General features: G+C 36.7%; 1 protein-coding gene across 7 annotated transcripts in view; it reads right to left on the bottom strand.

The window, feature by feature from the left end:
• The window catches only part of ZMAT4 (zinc finger matrin-type 4), a 353,108-nt gene that overhangs the window by 50,475 nt on the left and 278,513 nt on the right, over positions 1-24,120 (bottom strand). For all 7 annotated transcript variants that reach the window (XM_077849306.1, XM_077849307.1, XM_077849309.1 and 4 more), the window contains one exon: positions 15,445-15,541. In XM_077849306.1, the coding sequence (XP_077705432.1) occupies positions 15,445-15,541 (97 nt within the window). The remainder of the gene's footprint in view (positions 1-15,444; positions 15,542-24,120) is intronic.

The following is a 24,120-nucleotide window of genomic DNA, read 5'->3' on the forward strand; positions in this document are numbered from 1 at the left end:
ATATGGTTCAGTTAACAAAGAAATGGTCTTTCCTTTATACATTTCATGTGTACCTAAAGCAAAGAGATTCAGAATGGCACTCATTAATAAAACAAGTTTATCTTCCTGAGAAAACTGGAAACCTTTGAAGTCACTCTATTTTTGTTTTTTAAATTTTTTTTCAAAGAGGGACAAAACGACTCGGCCTTGATATTTTGGCCTCTCATTTGGCATTTGACCGTTCTGCCATATATTGTTATTCAGCACTTTATTAGTGTGCTGTGGTAGTTCCGTATCTTGCCTACAAAACATATATGCTACAAGGCATGGCCAGGCTGAATGACATTTCCTAGGATTCCCTTCCCTGACCATGTCTTGCTTTGTCTTTTTATACTCGGAAGGTCAGTGCTCCTATAGCTCATACACATGTCAGATTCTTCTGCAAAACATTCTCTACTGAGGTTGAAGGTGGTGAGCATTAACATGTTTCTGTCCACCCTCACAGGTTCCAGCTCATGCTTGGGAATTCAAGCTTGTCCTTGCTTTCCCCCACTTTATACCCATTCCCTTTCCAACATCCTCTCTTGCAAATGTCAGGCTCCAACATCAGATGTAAAGGCTACAGTTTTAGAGGGTGCTTAACTAACTTCCACAATTGTCTAGGGTCAAGTCTCTATGTGTGTGTGTGTGTGTGTGTGTGTGTGAGGGAATGTGTGTATGAGTGTTTGCCTGTGTGTTACTGTGTCTGTGAGAGTGTGTGTGAGACTATGTCTGTGTAAGTGTGTCTATGTGTATGTCTGTGTAACAGCATATATGTCTTTGTGCATCTGTGTGTGTGTATGTCTGTGTGTCTGTGTCTCTGAGAGTGTGAGACTCTGTGTGAGAATGTGAATGTGTGTAAGTATGCACCCTAGTATGAGTATGACTGTGTGTGAGTCTGTGTGTAGTGTGGGTGAGTGTGTATCTGAATGTGAGTGTGTGTGTAACTGTGTGTCTGAAAGAACGTGTCTGTGTGATAGTGGGAGTCTGTGTGAGTGTGTCTATGTGTGAGAGTGTAAATCTAGGTGTTTCTGTGTGAGTGTGTCTATGTGTAAGTGTATGAGAGTGTAAGTCTGTCTGGGTATGAGTATGTGTTAGAATGTGTGAGTGTTGTGAGACTATGTCTCTCTGTGAGAGTGTGAATATGTATAAGTATGTATCTCAATGTGAGTATATCTGTGAAAGTGTGAGTCTATGTGTGTGTGAAAGAGCATGTCTGTGTGACAGTGTGAGTGTGTGTGAGAGCATGTCTATATGTCTGTGTGTGAGCATGTATGTGTGGGAGTGTATGTGTGTGTGTGTGTGTGTGTGTGCATGTGCGTATATGTGTATATGGCAGAGGAGTGTGAATGGAGCAGGAGGCACCAAGAGAAGTGGTTTTGCTTCTCTGACTGAATCCTGGCTGATAGATGTTCATGGTGCTGCTCTTTCTCTCTGCCCCTTTTTCTACTCTGGAGGCTACACCCGCTCTCCAGGCTGTACTTTTCACCATCCAGCACACTCCAAATCTCCATTTTAGCCCTGGCTTGTATGTGAGCACCAAACTTGCCTCTAACTACCTATAACACATTCTCACTTGGATAAAGTACCATTACTCCAAAAGCACTTGTGTCTAAAACTTAACTCACTAAGGTGCTTCCAATCTCTATTGGAATTGCTTCCATGCCCAGACAAAGGCAGGCACCTGTGACTCTCCTCTATTGTCCTGTCAACATGGTTATCAGAGGGTTCCTCAGAGCTCCAGAGATCAGGAGGGCCCAGGGGAAAAGTTCAGTGGGTTTGCTTTAGACCCTATATGTCCACTTCTAATAGAGTTCTGTTTTTATGAAATTCCACATACTATTTGTTTTAAAAAAGGGTTCTTCTATTTAATTTGAGTTCTCATGCATGCCACGTAGCTATGCATCCTCCTCTGCCTTTCTCACTGGGTCCATCTCTGGGATGGCAAGGCCCTTTCCCTCACTCAGTGAGAACACTGGTAAGGAACTAGCCGACTTTGTTCTTACCACAGCCATTGTGGTCATTATGGTATCAAACTTCAGCAAGATTCCTCAGAAAAAATCAACCACTACCTCCTCAGTGACAAACTCTGGATTTTTTTAGTCCTCTTCCTACTTGACTCTGGGATTTAGTGACTCTGATCTGCACCCTCATTCTCAACAGGTTTTTCTGCCTTGGGTTCTGAAGCACTAATCTGTCCTGCTCTCCTACTTAGAAAATAAATATTAAATGTGTCATTATGAGAAAAGGTACTGACTTCTCTTCCTCTGTCACCCTGTGTGTACGTGTGTGCATGAGTGCACAAGCATGCATAGATTTGTGTTTATCCTTGTTCTTCTCTATACACAATCCCTGAATGATCTCATCTATTCCCATTTCATCTACTTCAGTAATCTGCTATGAGTTGATGACTCCCCAATATGTATCTCCAGCCATTATTTATTTTCAGAACTCCAGACCCATAAAGCAAAATAGCTACTGGCATCTCCACCTAGTTGCTCCTAATCACAGCCCACCCCAACCTGTTCCCCAGCTCATCTCACCTAAACTCATTTTCCTCGTTATTCAGGTCTGCACTCATTGCTCCCTTCTCTCAATTCTTTGAGTAATATTATGTAGAATCGCTATCATATATTAGCATTGTAATGCTCTTTTATTATGTTTGTTTGTTAATTAGTTTTCTCAGTTAAACCCTACGTTTCTTGAGGGCAGGGATCACACTACTGACTTTTTTTTTATTGTGATATCAATATCGTAGCTAGACATCGAGTAAATACACAGAATGGAATTGAATTGAAAATGTTTAAGTATTGCATATAGCTTTAGAAAAGGAGGACATGCCAGGAAGTCATAACTATATCTGCTATCTAAATCCAAAAGTAACTTGATACAATTCATTTTCTTTGAACACTAGTATAGTAGGAGAAATAGTTTTAAAGTAAAAAAAAGAAATTAAGAAGAAAAGAGGGGGATCCCTGGGTGGCGCAGCGGTTTGGCGCCTGCCTTTGGCCCAGGGCGCGATCCTGGAGACCCGGGATCGAATCCCACGTCGGGCTCCCGGTGCATGGAGCCTGCTTCTCCCTCTGCCTATGTCTCTGCCTCTCTCTCTCTCTCTCTGTGTGACTATCATAAATAAATAAAAATTAAAAAAAAAAAAAGAAGAAAAGAAAAAAAGAAAGAAAAGGAAAGGAAAGGAAAGGAAAGGAAAGGAAAGGAAAGGAAATATTCTAAACTAGATTTTAAAATTTGACTTAGAACAATGTTTAAAAAAATTTTTTTGGTCAGCACAATTCTGCATGACTTGATAATGTATTTCTTTTTTAAAAAAAAAAGATTTTATTTATTTATTCATGAGACACAGAGAGAGGCAGAGACATATAGGCAGAGGGAGAAGTAGGCTCCCTGTGGAGAACCCGAGGCAGGACTCGATCCTAGGATCCCGGGATGATGACCTGAGCCAAAGGCAGATGCTCAACACCTGAGCCACCCAGGTGCCCCAGTGATGTATTCTCTCCACTGCCAACTTTTTGATTGAACCCATGGATGATAAGCACATGATTTATTAGACTACAGTGGTTCTGTTCCTTTGTCTCTGAAAACCAGTCAGAGACTAGGGTAGTGGGGAGGAGGCTCAGAAGCAGACATGGGGCAGCTTAGACTCTTCCAGCCCCTACTTTTGCTCCCCATAGTCAGACCAACCAACAGCATAGGCCATTGGCCTTACATCCAGTAGCTGAGAGAGGAGAAATCTTCCCCACTCTCATCCCAGGCTCCCCTGGACTCTGGGCGGCCACATATCTGCTATCTACCCATCTCTCCCTGACTGAAAACAATAAAGGAACTACTTATTCCATCTTTCAAAAGCATACAAACAGGTGAGTCATGAGGTCAGGTACATTTATGATTGTTCCAGAATCTTTGCTTTATGAGCACTAAGCTAGAGAAACCAAAGAAATCATAATGGACAAAATTGTGATAGTAAGGGAATCTGGAAATATTTTTGTGTAGAAAGCATATTTAACTCATTAAATGCTATATTTCTCTCTTGTCTTTCTCTAAGTCCAGAGTATAGGGAAGCAAGTATTATCTCTTCCAGCTTGCCTGGCCCTGGGCCCAGACAGGCCAAGTTTGCTCTTGCCAGCCCCAGTTCTCCCTTCTGCATTCTCTACCCAACTCAATGATACCCTCTGTATTTCTATCTCAGGCCCCTCCCATCTAAACTTCTTGCAGGTAAGATTCTGATATTTGTCATTTCCACATCCCACATCCCATTGTGCAATTATCCCCAGGACTTCTATGGGAAAGTAGACAATATTTTTTTTCCCCCTGTGGCAAAAAAAAAAATAGTTTGGCAATTAGCTAGCAGGTGTGTATGGGGGAAGGGTATCACTCTGAGAGAAGAAAACAACTCCCTGAAATCACATCATAAGGCAGGTCCAGTGTTACGGCCTGTCACATCCTCTCCTGAGAATGAAGAAATTATTCACAATTAGCAGAGAATATTGTGGAATGATATTCATGATATTCACTGACTTTAGTCATTCAAATCCTGGGCTGGTCTCAACTCTAATTAAACAGTTGAGAAAAAGAATACTAATTGTTGAGCATCCACTATGGGCCCAGGATGAGATATTTTAATCAAAAGATCCAGGCATAATCCTACTTCTAGGTTAAAAGAAAAATTACCGACATGAATAGTAAAAAAAAAAAAAAAAACCTGCTTTCGAACAATAAAGCACTTCTTGTTATAAAAATCTGACTTGGTCTTACTCTTTTATCTGTGCATTATCTTATAGGAGCTAATCATTTGCTATCATTTCCTAGAACTGTACACGAGAGAAAGTGTTATGAGCATGAAGGCAGAAAGAATAATTAGAGTGGTTTCTAACAGAAGTTGGACAGATAAATGTCTCTAATCATCATTCTTTGATCACAAATGTCATTTATTCTTAACATAATTTTCATTCTTGGTTTCTTCTCTCGCTTATTAATAGCATTGAAATATCCTATTAGGTGTTACAAGATTTAAACTACTATAAATAAGTAATGAGCACTCTTCAAAAAGAAAGAGAGAGAGAGAATCCAGAAAATGTGAAGTTTTAAAATGAAGAAAGTAGTTTTTTGTGGTAAGGCCTTTGAAGTCCATACAACAAAGCAACAAGCATTTCTTGGTGTGTTATCCTGTCTGTACCTGACATCCCTGATGGCTCCTGAGCCTGACTTCTTTCTGTTCTTCATAACTCAGGGTTCAGGCTAGCTTGGGCACTAAAAGCTGCATTTCTGGTGATGACATTGCAGGCACAGTGGTCCATGTTGTGCCCGATCCCCAAGCTCCACTTCACTGCCAGCCACTCACAGAGTTCTCTGACCTTCATCACAGAGAAGAGGCACCAGTGTCCTCTCCAGCAATTACAGTGGACCTAAGGACTGAGGGATCTTTCTGGAATCACAAAGTTTTAAGGTTCAGATTTTTAAAAGATTATATAAATTATATGAACACTTTAAAGAGAGGAAATGTGGGATCCCTGGGTGGCGCTGCGGTTTAGCGCCTGCCTTTGGCCAGGGCGCGATCCTGGAGACCCGGGATCGAATCCCACGTCGGGCTCCCGGTGCATGGAGCCTGCTTCTCCCTCTGCCTGTGTCTCTGTCTCTCTCTCTCTCTCTGTGTGACTATCATAAAAAAAAAAAAAAAAATTTAAAGAGAGGAAATGTAACATTAATTTGTTGTTCTCTACTAGGTGATTTAGAACCTATTACACAGTGAGTTACTTATTTATTAAGCTAATGACCCAATCAGTGAATGTTCATGACATGTCATCTTACTGAAAATCCTCAGACCATGAGTGGACCAAGTTCCATCCACAGAAATGAACTCTTTAGATTCACTATAGAAATGAGAAATATAGAACTTGCATGTTCCAGAAGGCTGATTCATTAGTTAGCTGCTACTGGGTTTCTTGAGAGTTAAACTTGAAATGAAAAGTGCCTCTCCAATGTATACATACATTGAAAACATCGATAGATCTTTTCCTTGCACTGATGTTTTTCTGATATACTGGTATGAGAGTGCCTGACCTCTTTCCTTCACTTTTAAAAGGGGAATAGTCTGCATGGCCTCTTGATATTGGCCCAGGTCATGATCTCAGGATGCTGAAATTGAGCCCTGTGTTGGCTCCATGTCTAGCATAGAGCCTGCTTGAGATTCCCTCTCTTCTCCTCTGCATCCCCACCCCCCCCCCCATTCCCATACTCTCTCTCTCTTAATCAGTCAATCAATCAATAAAAGAGGAATAGATGTTGGCCACTAAATTTCCTGGCTATAGTGACCATCTCAGCGTACATTTTATCTGGTCTTTCTTTGCCGTGGGAGGCACATTTTCACTTTCAAGCCTCTTACATAATATAAAATAACACAATTATGACATCTGGCTCTAAGACTAAGAAATTGAAACCTATATAGTTGATTCCAACTTTCCAGGCATGGAGGCTGCTGAAAAATCTGAAGGTTTCCCCTACTCAGTTGCCACGAGTAAGAATTATGCTGACCTAAAGCTGGATTTAAAATGAGCAACTTTAGAATATCCAGCTAAACCCTTCTACCACAGAAACCTAAAGTGTCCTTTTCTGATATAGATACTATAAGGACATAGATTCTAATTTAGTAAGTTGTCTGACCATGAAAATCTTACCCATTAGTAAGTTTATCTTACTTAGCACTAAAAAGATGTTAGGAAATGAAATCTATTATTTCAACACTATCTATTGTCAGGGAAATAAAATTAAAGGTCTAAAACTCATCTTCTTCAAGGTTATTATAAGATCTTTTTGTTAGAACAGAAATAAGTTCGGTGGTGATGGTTTTGGAAATCAAAAAGAGTAAAGTGCACATGTTATCCTGTTAGGTGTCTTTAGAAGAAAGGGCACTTGAATAAGGAAAAGAAAAGACATAGATCTCTGGAGAGTATAATAGCACCAGAGGCTGTGGGTAGAGCTTTGAACTACTTGTGTCCTGTGCTTGAAATATCACCAACAGTTCCGAAAGCTAACTTTATAGATTTTGATTTGTATTTGACTACTCAGCATGAAATGGACTGAGATTTTTCTGTAACCCTAAAAGCTATAGAAAAACACATATTTTCTATTTGCTGTTAAGGACTATTAAGAATGACAGATTTATATGACTATAATGATGGTTATGTAAATTTATATTCTGACTGAAGTCCAGATTCTGGCTGTATCTTGCCATTCTTAACACAACATAGAATGGTCTAGATAATATTAACTCAAAAAAAAAAAAAGCACAAAAGTCTTCAAAATGTTTATCATTAAGTTATAACTTAAATAATAGCAGCCTATGCTTAAAGAGATGTCACCCTCATACACAGAGATCATTTGTTTCTTGAGAAAATCCTACCAATTCTGGAAGACCAGGCATTGATTAAACACTGTGACTCAAACTTGGATTTAATCAGCTAATGTTGACATTAGCAAGAATCTAGTATGAGCTGTAACATGTGGATGTCAGAGTAGAAAGGATACATATACTTTTAGACTGGTAAAATAAAAAATACAAATGGGAAAGAAAAATAGACTCATATACTCAAAATAGTAAAGAAACTCTATCCAGGGAGTCACAGAGAATGTTAGGACAGTGATTTTAGGAAATTCAGTCAGGAGGATTGTTCGATTTATTTTATTTATTTTCAAGATTTATAATCTTTGGAGCAAAAAGTGATAATTACAGATGTTTGACAAAATGCAACTGGTAATCAAAGTGCTGGGTAAAGGAGAAAACCTGAGTAGGAGCTGCAGTGTAAAGACCACATGTAAAGGGGAATATTCAGAAAATGCTCTTTCTGGTGTTGGGAGATTGTATATAAAGCTTGAAACTGTTGTATAAAATGAGGACTTGGAGCAGGTAGAAAGCATAACAGCACAAGAAACTCAAAATGAGGACATTCTTTGAAGCCCTCACTCAGATCACTGTTTATATCCAGCTGTCTGCTTAAGGTCGGTTTGAGTTCTAAACACTGAACACGTTTGTACTGGTGTATGAGTCCAGAAGCGGGCAAGAAATGAGTCTGTTATCAAGAATTCTGAAACAATCTTGCATAAACAGTACTTGGAACCGAAGTACTAAATGTTACCTCAGCATTCACCTACCCATTCTTTGAAGTGCATTTCGAATGCAATTTCATTAATATGAAATGCAATTAACACTTAAGAAAAAAAAACCATCATGCCAAGTACATATCTATACACTTCAGTATATTTTGCTATTGCTGTTTTTGTTGTTCTTAAAACTCAATTCTCACTACAGTCAGTTTGTTTTTTGTTTTTTAATAAACATCTGCTGTATTTTCCTAATGTGGAAACTAAGTACAGAGAGGCCTTTGAGTAACATGCTCAAAGTCACACAGTTAGCAGACGGTGGAGCAAGGATTGAACCCAGATGGTCTCATTCCCAAACCACTTCATGGCACTCACTTCCCAATCACCTTTCCTAATGGTCCCCTACCAGATGCAATGACTTCTTCCTCTGAATTTCACAACATTTTCTTACGCTTATCATATCTTGCGTAGTTCTTAACTATAATTACTTGACTACTTGTTGCATTCTCTCAACTAGATTATAAACTTGTTGAGACGTATAATTATCTCTGCCTCTCCTTCAGTTGTCCCCAAGGCCTATTTAATGCCCCACACAGAGTAAAGTGTTCAATAGATTTTGGTCATGGAATTGAATTAAGTGGGGTGAGGGGCTGATCTGTCTAATTACTCACCACTACCCCATCCATACTATGGAAATCACAGCCAAGTGGACCTGCTCAATCCTCTCTCTCACCCTGAAGAGAGGTGATAGAGAGCTAAACAAGGTAATACAACCAAGAGCAAGTTTCCATTTTCATCTCATTTTCTCTCCCTACTTCCCCAACAAAATCGACTTACATAAAGTGAGATCTTTAATTTATTTAATCTGATTCCCTGGCATTTCATGTTCTAGGATAACCTTTAAGAGATTAGACAAATGCTAGCAAAACTCAATATTCTACTGAAGTCTGGCTGGAGTAAAAGTCAATGGCAGCTAAAGATAGCTTACAAATGGACATACTCTCATTTCTAATAAACTCTGGTGAAATGTGAGAGAGTGGTTATAGTACCTTCCAGAAGACCCAGAAGGAGTACAGGACTAGAAGCCTGAACTGCTCAGGTGAGGGGCCAAAGTCTACCTTAGAACCTTCCTGACTTTCTCTTACCTATTACTGCACCTAAGGAGCTACCAGCATTATGCTCTGTATTCACAGCTTGGAATAAAGTTAAAAATAAACTTCTGGGGCACCGTAGGCTCAGATCATGATTTCAGAATCTTGGAATCAAGCTCTGTCATCGTCAGGCTCCTTTGCTCAGTAGGAAGCCTGCTTCTCCCTCTCCCCCTGCCTGCTGCTCCCCTGCTTGTGCTCTCTGTCAAATAAATGCATTTAAAAAAATTAAAATAAGTTTGTTTCTCTGTCTTCTTGTGCAACCAACTCCAACTCCTTTTGCCCAAAGTCATAAACATTTGAAAAGCCTCTTTGCCTTTTGCTTAAGGCCAGGCCTCCAGGACTAACTCTGCAAGGATTGGTCAGCTTCTGGGCCACCCACCAGTAGAGAAGTAAACACAAAAGCAGAATAATTTTACAGTCAATCTTCTGCCAGCTGAAACCTATTAAAAAGTTAAAGAAGTTAAACCTCAAAATCATAAAATTAGAGAATGTTAGAAATGACAGTCTTTGATGACCCCATATTCCAGCCTCCTTCTGTTTCCTTGAAGACACTGAAGTTCACTGAGGGGACGTGATTTGTTCAAAACCACACAGAGAAAGAAAGAACTGCTGCCACATGAAACCATGTGAATTAATTTCGAAAACATTATGTTGAATTGAGTGAAAGAAGTCAGACAGAAAAGAATGCATACTTTATTATTCCTTTAAGTTCCAGTATAGGACAAACTAAGCTATGGGGAAAGAAATCAATGTTTGCCTGGGGGTGGGGGGTTGGGGGGTTGGGTATGAGCCGAGCTGGGGCCCAAGAGAACTTTTGGTAGTTTTGAAAATGTTCTGTACTTTGGGCTGCTAGTGACACAGTGGACCCAAGTGTCAAAACTCATCTCACTGTACCACTAAAATCTATTCATCTTGTTGTGTGTAAATTGAGTCTCAACAGACTGATTTTAAAATATATATTTTTTTGTTATTAAAAGCTGCACAGGGTGTGAGAGGTGGTGCTGACATGGGGACTCAAGCGATGTGCCTCCCAGGCCAGGCCTGTTGGGCTCCACCACCCTTCTTTCAATTCTTTTTCTTCCTGATTCAGATGGTCTCTTCAGTACCAAATCTTAGTGACTGGTTCTGGATGACTCACTGAAGCAGCATAAAAAGAACATGAGAGGTATCCAATGGGGTCCACAGTTAAATCCAAGAGATTAAACCATAGGCTCACAACTACTCTAGAGACAGCCATGACTTATGCAAATTTCAAACAAGATGAAATAATCATTATCAGTCCCCCCAAAAGGAGGAGGCTAGTAAATGAGTGAGCTAAAGAATATTAGGTGCCATTGGTAATTCTAGATGTAATATGAAAGAATGAAAGTGCTCCCCATTTAGTTCTTCTCAAACCTGCAAGGGCCTCATCTAGTCACACACTGTAATTATAATGTATCCCTCGTTATGGCATGTGTAGCAAAAGTATGCAAGTGAGACTTGGAAAAAATAGACTTGTCAGGATTGCCTGTGCATTAGTGCTATATATAGATGTATAGCTTTTCTCTGGCTTTTCTGGAATTCTTCCCTCCATAGGCTGTGGTCTCTTCCTTTTGAGAAGGTGAACTCTGTTTCATCAGAGGCCATCCTCAAAGAAGAAAGGGCTTTTGACACCGGTGGACTTGAATGTTCTGCCTATGAAAACCAGGGCTAACTAGAGAACTCTCCCTGACCCCCAGGCCTGCTACATCTTCATCCCTCATGCCTGCAGCAGGCACCTTATATACAGTGCTTAGGATTCCCCTTGGCTGCAAAAGCTTGGTGATAATCCGTAAGCCCCATTTCCTAGAAGAGCCATTTTGCACAGCCAGAATCATAACGTGAGACAAGCAGAGCAGTTGGCTCGGGTTCCAGATTTTGCCCTTGTATCCATGCCTTTCTTTCCTAGCAACTTACAAATGATTATCTGCTAAAGGGAAATAACTTGATGTCCTTTGGGAAAGGCACCTCTGTTTTAAAATCAGTCTTTTGTCCTGCTTATCCCAGATGTTAGTGGTAATACATATATTCCATGCTTTCAGAAAAGAAAACATTCTTATGAAAAAATATAATACCAAAGCCTCAACCCTTTTGATTATTGAAATCCGTGGTTAGGGGCACCTGGGTGGCTGCCGGTTAAGTGTCTGCCTTTGACACGGGTCATGTTCTCAGGATCTGATTTTTCCTCTCCCTCTACCCAGCCCCCCATCTGCTCATGCTTGCTCTCTCTCTCTCTCTCTCAAATAAATAAATAAAATCTTAAAAAAAAAAAAAAAAAAGGAATTCTTTGTTAGTGCCAGTAAACCACATTGAAAATTCCACAAAAAAATATCTAGATCTTGAATCTTTGAAGACATCCATGCATTGATTTGTTGCTCATTTATTTGCTTGCTTCCTACATTTCTTGGGGTTTTAAACTACTTTTATTTATTAAAAGTACAGACAGTTCCTGATGGCCGGCATATTTGTAAAAATATTTATTATTGTACACTCCTCAGATTACTAACTGCTATCCTAAATGCAGAAACTGATTTCCAAGGTATTTAAAACAAATATATTCCAGCTCTGAAAATTAGTCTAAATATTCATTCAATCACTGAAGAAATAAGTAAGTATGATGGGCAAATGAATAATATGAAGGCTTTGTCTAGAGCACTCATAATAGCTGGGAAAAACTGCAGAAAAAGCAATGGATATCACATTTAAAACTTCTTCTCAGAGGAGAAGCACATTTAGAAATTACTACTAACTTTTGGTCAGTCTGACTTACTCTTTTCAACACTTGTGTCTCATTTCCACCCAACTGAAGTATCAAAGTAAGTAATGACAATTTTTATACCCATTATTTCTAGGTAATATAATGTCCTGAGGCTTGAAGTGTTCCCTAAACTGAAATTTAAGTACATTATGGGAGAATTGTTCATTAGTCTATGATATGTACTCATGTGTCTTTAAATTTCATTTTAATCATTTGTACTAATTGACAGACTATATCCCCTGGAAACCCTGAAAAATCTACTAATAGGCAATTGCTTCATATGTCAGTGTGATCATTTGCATTTCTAAACCTTTAATCTCATTAAATACTTAATATTTCTCTTGTTATTTAACAGTAGAGCAAAATTTGAGTGCCATTTTGCTGTTTATGACATTTGCCAAAAAAGGAAAAAGCTTCTTTAATGCTAGTAAAAAGCAATATGATGATAATGGTATTATGTAAGTATTATTATATCAGTAATAGCACTGATGGGCAATAACCTGACTTCTGCTCTTGGGTCTGCCAATCAATTATTTTTGGGGCTTTGGACAAGTCACTTCTGTGAATCTCAATTTTCTAACCTTTAAAAAGGAGATGTGAGCATCTGATCAATTACAGGGATGCTGTGCATCTTATATACATTAACACTTTCAAAGAAGTTTAATTTGTTGCTATACTCCAGTTGTACAGAAGTTCCCTTCTAGTTAACAATGGTAGCCCCCTCCCCATATCCACCATCACCACCATCATCATCGTCATTATTATTGGCATAGACGTAGGAAGAAGGTGCCCAATAAAACATGACTGAGGGATACTTCTGGAACAAGGTAAATAGGTTTCACAATGTATGCAATTCCTAAGGCTTCCCTAAAAAAAGTACAACAAATTGGGTGGCTTAAAACCAAGAAGTCTTATTTAGATTCTAGAGGACAGACGTCTGAAATCAAGGTATCAGCAGCTCCTTCCAAAAGCTCTAGAAGAGAATCCTTCCAGCTCCTGGTGTTCCTTGACTTGTAGAAATAATCCTAGTCTCTGCCTCTGTCTTCCCATGAGCCTGCTTCTTCATGTGTCCCAATATCCCTTTCCTTCCTCTCATAAAGACACCATGCACTGGATTTAGGGCACACCCTAAATCCAGAATGATTTCATCTTGGGATTCTTAACTGTTTACATCTGCAAAGACCCTATTTACAAAAAAGTTCACATTCTGAGCTTTTGGACATAATTTTGTGGACATAATTTTGGAGGAACATTGCTAGTTCCAAAGAATGGTAAAGGCTGACTAGGGACCTGTATTAAGAAAAAATGGTAAGGCTGAATTCAGGATTAGTAGGAAAAAATCTCATAATCATGAGCAAGATACAGGAAAGTGAGCACACACTCGTTATGTGCTTGTCATCACTAAACACTTATCTACAAGGGAATTGAGACCTAAAGAAGATTTGTCACTGCCCCTGTTCACTCAGTGGCAAAGTTGCACTAGAAATAAAATCCTCTGACTCAAAATTCTTTCCACTGCACAATTTAATAATCTCTCATCTCAACACCTCTTTAGAAGTTATTATTAAAAATATAAATATAAGACCTTGAAAATTACTGACACCTTAATACTTATGTTGATTTAATTGGTCAGATTAGAGTCGTTAAGAACCATCTGGCTGACTTCCAGTTCCAGCTCTAATAGAGGAATTGGTATTGTACTAACCTTCCACTTGAGAAAAAAACAAAAGCTGGATAAAATTTAAAGGGAAACTTTGAAAGTTTTGAAGAGTTGGGGGTACCAAAGTAAGGAAAGTATTACTAGTAATGAAAGACATTTCATGAGGACAAAGTATGGTTCAAAGGGCCAATTCAATAGGAATATTTTTTTAAAATTCTTAAATTTGTAAGCATCTAATAATGTACCTTTAAGTATATAAAGAAAAGAAATATAATTAAAAGGGCACATAGGCAAATTCATACTTATAGTCAAAAGTTTTTCAAATACCTCTGTTTCTCATGAATATAATAAAGCAGACAAAAAATCAGTAAGGACGTAGAAGATTGTACAAGATTTAAAAACTTGACTTAATTGATATATAGAACCATTTACCTAATTACTGAAAAAGGCACATTCTTTTCAAAGAAACATTGAGTTTTACCAAAATTGAACATTTGCTTGGGGCATAGAGCAAGTCTACACAAATTTCAGGAGATTGAAATCATTTAGAGTATGTCCTCTGACCACTGTGGAATTCAGGTACAAATTAATCCCCCAAAGCATAAATAGAAAAAGCCCCCACATATTAGGTTGTAAGCAAAGCACTTTTAAATAATCATGAGTAAAAAAAGAGATCAGTAGAAATCAGAAAATAAATTGAAATAAATAATAATAATAATAATTCTACATATTAAAACCTCTAGGATATAAAAAATAACTTGTGGAGAGTAGCTAAAACTATCTGTTGAGGAACATTGAGAGCTTTGAGTGCGTATATGAGAAAAAAAAGGAAACAATGATAAATGAAGCTAGGAGGAAATTAAAATTAAATCCACAGAGAGTAGAAAGAAATTTTTTTAAGTGGCAGAAAAGAACTGTATCCAGAGAAAATCAACAAACCTTAACATTCATTGAAAAGACCAATAAGGACTGATAAACTTCTAACAAAGATAAACAAAAAATTTTTAAAGAAGAGGAGACAAATAAACCATATTAGGAATGAAAACATCCTAAAGACAATTATACATAAAATCAGGGTATATCGTGAACAACTTTATACCAATACATGTAAGAGTGTAGATAAAATGCAAATTCATTGAAAAATAGCTAATTTAAAACTGATTACAAGAATAAATAGAAGATATGAATAATGTTCCATTAAAGAAATTAAATTTTGGGGAATCCCTGGGTGGCTCAGTGGGTTAGCCCTGATCATGCCTCCCTTCTGCCCAGGGCATGATCCTGGGGCCCCCGGATCGAGTCCCGCATCAGGCTCCCTGCGTGGAGGCTGCTTCTCCCTCTGCCTGTGTCTCTGCCTCTCTCTATCTCTCTCTGTGTCTTTCATGAATAAATAAATAAAATATTTAAAAAAAACACTTAGTATAGATCTAAAAATTTCCCAAGTTTTGTGAAAATGTGTTCAGCTGATCTTGAAAAAAAAATAAAGAATAAAACAAGCAAACAAAAGATCTTGTCATTACTTGTGCCAAAAAAGGAGAAGCCATTTTTAAAGTTGTGCTAGGTAGACCCTGGAGGCTCCAGCATAAATATTAGGGAAACTTTGGAGATAAAGAGATGTCATTTCTATAGACTTATTTTGTAATATGTAAAATGTTTAGCCTTTTTTCACGATACTATAAATTATTGTATGCAATAGGACTGAAGGGTGAAAGCATGAAAGTACCTACTTGGTCTGGTGTTTAGCTCCTTTCAGATGGGCATGATACTGTTCTATGGAGTTTAGAGAGACACTGCAGATGGTACATCTGTAATTGCGCCTCAGACCTGTGGACAACAGACAGACTTGATTAACTGCATCTTTGCCATCAGTTACCTTAATGAATACCAGGATCTCCAAAAGTTTAGGATAGAATATCTTAGAGGGCCTCTGGTCTACCCCACCAACACTTCAATCTTCCTTCCAGAGCCCAGCCAGCATCTCCCTTAGCAGAAGTTAGAAGCAGACTGCTCTATTTCTAGATGCCTAAAATTATTAGAACATGCTTCCTTGAGATGCAATGTTTCTGGATATTTTATAATCCAAACAAAGGCAAATTCTACTTTTTTCTTATGGCATATAGACATGGTAAGCTGTCATCTCTGTAATGAAATTTGAGACTCCAGAGAAACACTGTCTCAATTACTCTTCCAACCCTATTACAATGGTATAATCACAAATTCAACTTTAGACCTCATTTGTTTGAGTTCTTCCAGGATCATCTTATAAAATGTAAATACCCAAGACAAAGATAACAATCTAATTCACATAAAAGCTTACTTTCTACCGAAGAGTTTAAAACTATTCATTAATTTGTTTATTAATTTAATTCATTCAATTCATTCATTAATAAAGTACATTAATAATAAACTTTGGGCCAGGCACTGGGGATTCCAAGATGAATAAGATGTACTTTGCTTTCAAGGAGTTTAGTAAAAACATTGACTTCTTTATAATATTGATTCATCTAGAATCAAATGTGTTAGAAAGTAGCTTTAACCAAACTTTAAACATTTGCCACAGCTCAGAGACCTACATGAAACACATTCCTTCTGCTACTATGTCCCATCAGAGTAGAGAGAAAAGTAAACTGTGAGTCATGATCTGAAATTTTGAATTTAAATCTTGGCTCCAATTATTCCCGGTTGTATGATCTAGGGAAAATCACATAATTTCTTCCTGGTCTCAACATGCTGACAAAGTCCTTCACATCACAAGACTGATGTGAGAATTAGGCAAATAAAATATATTAACATCCTTATCAAGCAAGAGTTGTTATTAATTTTGCTCCAAAATTCTGTCTTACCCTTGTAAAGCCAGAATTATAAACAGTTGTAGCATTTTCCCCCCTGATGAATGCAAAGCATTTTCTAAGAGACAAAATCATTCTTATTTTTCTAAAAAAGAAAATTGTGTAACTTGCAACCTGGGTGACTTTATACAAATTAGTTGACTTCTCTGGACTTCTCTTTCCTAAAAGGATTGTGGGAAGGACTGAGTGAGATAAAGTATGTATCAAAGAGTATCCAGTACATAATAAGTGATCAACATAAATTAGCTCTTATTATTTCAAAGTGATATTAAAATGGAATTATATTTTTCTTCAAGGTCACAGATGAAGCCCTAAATTGAAGCCCTATGCGCACATTACTAAAGTGAAGCAGGTCAAAACATCCAAAAGAAATAGTCAAGAACCAGTTTCTAATCCTGAGCTGACCACCCACCACCAGTCTAAAATAAAGGTTGGAGAAGAAAGAAATAGGTAGACTATTTCTTACTTACCCTCCTCCTGAACTGGAGGTGTCCTCTTTCACCTCAAACCTATGGGGAAAGAGTTTAATGGAACTAATGCCCTAGAGGGCTTGAGAAGTGCCTCCTCTTGCACTTGGGAAGTGAAGTACTAGACCTTTATATGCCCTGCAAGATCCAAAATGCTAGAGTCTATGGCTAGTTGGCTATTTTGATGGCAAAGCAAGAAAGAGGGCAGGATTGGGGATGTATTCTCACAGCTTTTGATAGAGTAAAAGATTCATGACAGTTTCCCACAGACCATGTGTGTACTATGTATGAACAGAGCTGGTTTGGTGATGTTTTGGATATCGGAGTTGGAGGCAACATCTCAGCAGATAGATGCTAAAAGTGTTCAGCTGGATACCTAGAGGCTTAAAATGACCCCAGAGGGAATACCCATATCAAGTAATGCTGAGTTCCTGAAAAGCCATGAAATCACCCATGAAAAGAAGAGTCAGTTTGTAATCCCTGCCAGATCTGGTAGCTTCTATGCCAGCTTTGCACGTGTATCTATCAAGTCAATTTTTATCCCCCTTGCCTTTATAACCTAACACCCTGCATGCCTCAGCCCTGGAGGAACCTGAGGCAACCTTCTGAGCTAAAAGGATAAAAGCAAAAGCCCTAGAAGAAAAGCAAAAGTCCTAGGCAAAGAAAAAGAGAGGAGCCTACTGAACTCTCTTTTCTTGCAGCAAATAGGCAGCCAAGCAGATCTGACCTGAGGGAGGGAAAAAACTAACTTTTAACAAAGTTTGGAGATACTTAAAAATTATTTTTCTATCCTGGATATATCAATTAATGGCATAAAACTTTTATGTATCTAAGAATGAGAGTAAAGAACTCTTTCCAGTTTAAAAGTGAGTAAAAATTCATGAATCTTATCCGAGTTTTTATCCAAGGGGTAGGAATGAATTAATCCTACAGAGATGGTGGGGTTAATAAAGTTGTTTTCTGACTATATCCTATGAGTCCTACTGACAGAATGTTGTAATATCATCAATAATGCGACAAACAGCAGAACTTCCTGGAAACTTTCAAGTTCTTAGGGCCTCCGTGCATGTTTCAAAGAAATATGTCATGTCATATGATAAGCTAGGCTGGCCAGTGTGAGGACTAACTTGTGTTTATTTCAGTTTCAATTATATAATTGGACACTGACTTACCTAATTGCTCAAGTAAGAGTCAGTTTGGTTATGGGAAAAAAAAAAAAACAATAAAACCGCATATCTGGGATCTTCTTGGAAATCAACCTAAGGAACTGAAAACTTTCAGCACAGGCTGACAGTATGCAATAGACAACTTTTAACTCTCTATTACTTCAAGCAATGACTCTCAAACTTCTGAGTGTGGATTCATCTTCCAGCAATCATGCTGAAATGCAGATTCCTAGGGACAGTTTCCAGAAATTCTGATTGGATGAGCTTTGCATCAGGCCTAAGATTCTATAAGAAGTTTCAGACCTGTAACCTAACCGACACCACACACACATGAACAAACACACTAACACTTTAAAAAGACTGGCCCATACACTCATACCCATTTTTACTTGAATTTGTTAGAACAATATGGGGTCTTAAAAAAGAAATAAAGAAAAGGAAAGAGAAGAGAAGAGAGAGAAGAAAAGAAGAAAAAGAAAAGAAAAGAAAGAAAAGAAAAGAAAGAAAAGAAAAGAAAAGAAAAGAAAGAAAAGAAAAGAAAAGAAAAGAAAAGAAAAGAAAAGAAAAGAAAAGAAAAGAAAGGTATTCCATAAAGAAGAGCTGTGCTTACATCACCTTTCCATTTCACAGGTGTGCATGACTCAGAAAGATGATTGTAGTTCCCAAACCCAGAGAACATAAGTTATCACAAGCAGCATGTGAGTTGTTTGAATGCTTCTCCAGGACTGATCCATTCCTTCTTTTATGCATGGAATCAGAATATGAAAACCAGCTTCAGGTCTTCCTCCTTCCTGGGTTTTCCATCAATGCTGTCATAATAAATGGTAACTGCTATTTATATGGGTCCTCTTCAGACTACAAACTAATCAAAGTTCCCTCATAACAAATAGAGGTTCAGCTTGGCAACAGACATAAATATTTATGTTTAAAAATGGGCATTTTTAAGATCACCAACAAATCTAAAAAATATTCTGATCTGTGCTTTTCATTACAGTTCTCATGCTCTGCAGCCCAACAGAGGCGTGGGCAGAAAATATCTGGTACTTTATTACGATGTAAACTACAGGAAGCATAAACTAGAAAGGCAGTGGGTATAAACAGGAACAAAGGCAGAGAAGGGGCAGAGGAGTCCTCCCCCACACATGACACAGTGTCCTTGGTGGGAAGTTAGGCTTTTATTAATGCTCACTTGAAATCCTAATTAGTTTGGAATTATACAGCTCCTTTTCCTCAGAGAACTAGAGAATCTTATTAAACAAAAATGCCAACTTTCTTATTCAATTCATTTTCAGTGCAATACCATATGAAGAGTATCCTAAAACTTTTGCATACCTAAAGATTATTTCTGCAGGATTGCCAGTATGTGTTGGAAAATATAGCCACTGCTACAAAGAACTGGTAGCCCAGTTGGAGAGAGAAGGCATGTATACAAATAGCAACAGTGCAAGGTAGATCATAAAAAAATAAAAAAATAAAAAAATAAAACACAGTCAGGAGGAATGGAATGTAAGGGAATAGAGAAGAAGATTGTTTCTAACTCAGAGAATCTGGGAAAGCTTCACGAAGATGCATCACTTTTGTATTTATATTCTTAGCACAGTGTGTAAAACAGATGGTCCTGGAGTGTTTAGCAGTATGGGACTACTCAGTATGTCTTTTCAAGTCTCAAAATGCCAGACTTTAGATGCCCCTGCAACTTCAGTTGTATTCATTTTACATTACAGAAACATCATTGTACCTTTATTATGATGCCAGGTAATTTTGCTGAATGCCAAGAATGTAGGAGAGAATAAAACATATCAAATAATTTTGATGGAGGTGGTTGGGTAAAAGACAAGAAACAAGTAAACAAATAAACACATAACTACAGATTGTGAAGGTGTCATTCAGGCTGTTAACAGGACAATGTGAGAGAAACAGAGAAGGATGATTTTGGACAGTATGCTCAACAGAGTTCTCTCAGAAGTGTGAAGTGAAACCAGAGGGATGAGATTTAGGCTGTGATCTGAAAAACTGGTTAGAGTTGTCCAGGGAGAGGGAACAGTAAGTAGAGAGGGCCAGGAATGGAAATGGGCTAGGACTGTTAAAAATACCAACCAAACAAAACAAAGCAACTGTCAACCCAGGATTCTATATTCTGCAAAACTATCCTTCAAAATTGAAAGTGGAACAAAAACATTTTCAATAAACAAAAACTAAGAGAGTAGTTTGCCAGTAGACCTACATTACAGAAATGCTTATAAGGTTTTCAGGTGGGGGTGCCTGGGTGGCTCAGTTGGTTAAACTTGGGACTTCAGGTCATGATCCTGGGGTCCTGGAAGCAAGCCCCATATCAGGCTCTCTGCTCAGTGGGGAGTCTGCTTCTCCCTCTCCCTCGGCTGCTCTCTGTGTTCATTATCTTTTTGTCACACACACACTTCTCTCTCTCTCTCAAATAAATAAAATCTTTAAAAGAAAAAAAAAGATTCTTCAGGTGGAAGGCAAATGGACCAGATGTAAACACATATCTACAGGAAAAAAAAAAAAAAAAGAAGAAGAAGTGATTAACACGTGGGTATCTATCTTTTTTATTTCTCTAAATTTATTTGAAGACAGAAAACAATTTAAAAAACTATGACATCATATTGTGTATTATGATATTTATGTAGTATATATGTGTTAAATATATGACAACAATAGCATAAGAATGGGTAGGAGTAGAATACTGTTAAAAGATCATATTGTACTAAAATAGCAAATATCAGTTTTAAATAGATAGTAGTCATTCAAGGATGCATATTATAATCCCCTAGAAACAAATACAAATATATAAAGCTAAAGAGCCTATGGAGAAATTACATAGAAAACAAATAGCAAATGTTTTAGTTATATTCAATCATATCAGTAATTATATTATATGTAAATGGACCAAACATTTAAAAGGCAGAAATTGGATAAAAAGCACGATCTAAATATATACTGTCTCCAGAGGTATATTTTGTATACTTATAGTTAAAAGTAAAGGGATAAAAAAAAAGATATACCATGCAAGCAGTAAGAATATGGAGTGGAGGTGCCTATATTAATGTCAAGAAAAATAGATTTCAAGATAAGAAATATTGCCAGATATAAAAAGGAAGTTTTATCATGATAAAGTGAGAAATTCATCAGGAGAACCCAACAATTCTAAGAGCAGTTTTGCTAATAATAAGGCTTATGGATATATGAGACAAGAACTGGTAGAAATATAGAAATAAATAGACAAGTCCATAAGAATAGGAGATTTTAACACTACTCTTTCAGTAGTTGATAAAGCAATAAGACCAAAAGATAAAAAAATAAAAACAGTCAAGTTTAAAAGATCTAAATAAAGTTATCAGCCATTTTGTACTGCTTGATATTTATGTAACACTACACTAAATAATTGCAGACTACACAAACTTTTTGAGTGTATATAGGAAGTAAACTAAGGGAATATACTGAGCCATTAAAAAATGGTACTAAATTTCAAGTAATTATATTTTGTATAGTGGTTTCTTTGACTATAATTGAAATAAATAAATAATGGTAATATTTATAAAAAGAACTAAAATACTTCTAAGTAATCTGTAATCAAAGAAAAAATCCAAATGGAAATTAGAAAATATTTTGAATTGAACAATAATGACAATATTACATATTAATCAGTTAATCAGTTTTTAATTTGTTTTTAGAAGGAAATGTATAGCTTCATACCACAAAAGAAGAGAGGCTTAAAATCAATGGTCAAAGTTTAAATCCTATGAAACTAGAAAAAGACAAGAACACTGAACCAAAACTAAGTAGAAGAAAAGAAATAATAAAGGGAAGAAATCAATAAAACAGAAACAAGTTACAGGAAAAAATAACAAAACCCAAATCTACTTTTTAGAAATTAATGGATATATTAGCTAATAGCAAATCTGACAGAGGTCATAAAAAAGGGAACATAAATTATGAAAAATAATTATTAATACAGATCCCACAGATGTTTTTAAAAGGATAATTAAAGAAAGAATATCACGAACAATTTTATGCCAGTAGATCTGACAAAGTATATGAGACAGACAAATGTCTTTAAAAATTCAATTACAAAGCTAACACATGAAATGGAAAATCAGGATAGCCGTTTATCTATTAATTAAATTGAATTTCTTCAATTAGAAATAAAATTTTCCCACAAAGAAATCTCTAGACCTAGCAAATTCCTTGGAGAATTGTATCAAATATTAAATAATTACATAATATCAACTTATATAAACTCTTTTAGTAAACAGAGGAGGAAGAAATATTTCCATACTCATTTTTGGGCCAACATAACACTAATAAAAAGGTTTTCAGACTCTAAAAGATAATAAAATTGTAAACCAATATTTGTCATATGACCAAAAAATTCCTTAAAAATTAGCAAATCAGAAACACAGAACAGATATATGTGTGTATATGTATGTATGTGTATATACATAGATACATCAGTTCTATCATAATCAAGTTTGTTTATTCCAGGAAGTAAGAGTAGTTTAAGATTTAAAAATCAAGTAGTATAATTCACTACATTAACACACAAAATGAGAAAATAATATAGTATTAATAGATGCAGAAAAGGGAATTTGACAAATTTTGATATCCACTAATGATCTAAATTCTCAGCATAGAAAAGAACTTTCTTAATTTAATAAAGGGCAACTATAAAACACCTACAGCTAATATATTTACTGTGAAATATTGAATAGTTTCCTAAAATCAGAAAAAAGCCAAGAATATCACTCTTGTCACTTATACAACCTTGCATCAGAGATTCTAGGTAGTGCAGTAAAAAAAGAAAAAGTGAAAGGCCTGCAGATTGGAAATGAAGAAGTAAAGTTGTGTTTATTCATAGGAGATACGATTGTTTATGTAGAAGATCCTTAGGGATCTACAAAATAACTACTAGAATAAGTGAGCTTAGAAAGGTCACCATACACAAAGCCAGCAGCAAAAAATTGTGTTCTTAAAATAGCTTCAAACAACTGGAAAATAAAAAATGAAAAATACCATTACAATAGTATCAAAAATTTTTTAAAACACTTAGAGAAAAAGAAATAAATTTAACAAAAACTATACAAGACTGAGAACTACAAAACATTGTTAAGAGAAATTAAGAGCTACCTAAATAGTGACAGAATATACCATATTCATGACCCAAAAGAATTGTTACTGTTAATATTTCAGTTTTCCTATAGATTCAATGCAAACTTGATCAGAATTCCAACAGGCTCTTTACAGGAATAGACCAGTAGATTCTAAAATTTGTGTGGAGCTCTACCTAGAATGGCTAAAACAATTACTTTTAAAGATTTATTTATTTATTCATGAGAGAGAGGGGCAGAGACAGAGGCAGAGAGAGAAGCAGGCTTCTCGCAGGGAGTCTGATGTGGGACTTAATCCCTGGACCCAGGATCACACTGAGTCAAAGGAAGACCACTCAAACCCTGAACCACCCAGGCATCCCCCAATTTTCTTTTTTCTAAAAGAAAATATTGAAAACTCTCACTTGAGTATTTCAAGATTTACTACAAAAATTTATGTAATCATAACTGTATTACATTAGCATAGGGATGGAATATTGTATAAATGGAACACAACAGAGTCCAGAACTAGAGGTACACACAAAGGATAAATTGATATTTTTTCCAGTTTTACTTAAATATAATTCACATACAGGCATGTAGAAATTTAAGGTGTACCCCATAATGACTTGACATACCTATATTATTAAATGATCACCACAGTAAGTTTAGTTACCATCCATCATCTGCTAGATCAAAAAAAAATTTTTTTAAGAAAAGAATAAAGAAAAAATAGATTTTTCTTATTATGAGAATTTTTAGGATCTACTACGTTTAGCCACTTTCGAATATACCATATAGCGGTGCTAACTATAG

This window comes from Canis aureus, chromosome 15 (genome assembly GCF_053574225.1).
Source record: "Canis aureus isolate CA01 chromosome 15, VMU_Caureus_v.1.0, whole genome shotgun sequence".
In the NCBI taxonomy this organism is placed as follows: domain Eukaryota; kingdom Metazoa; phylum Chordata; class Mammalia; order Carnivora; family Canidae; genus Canis; species Canis aureus.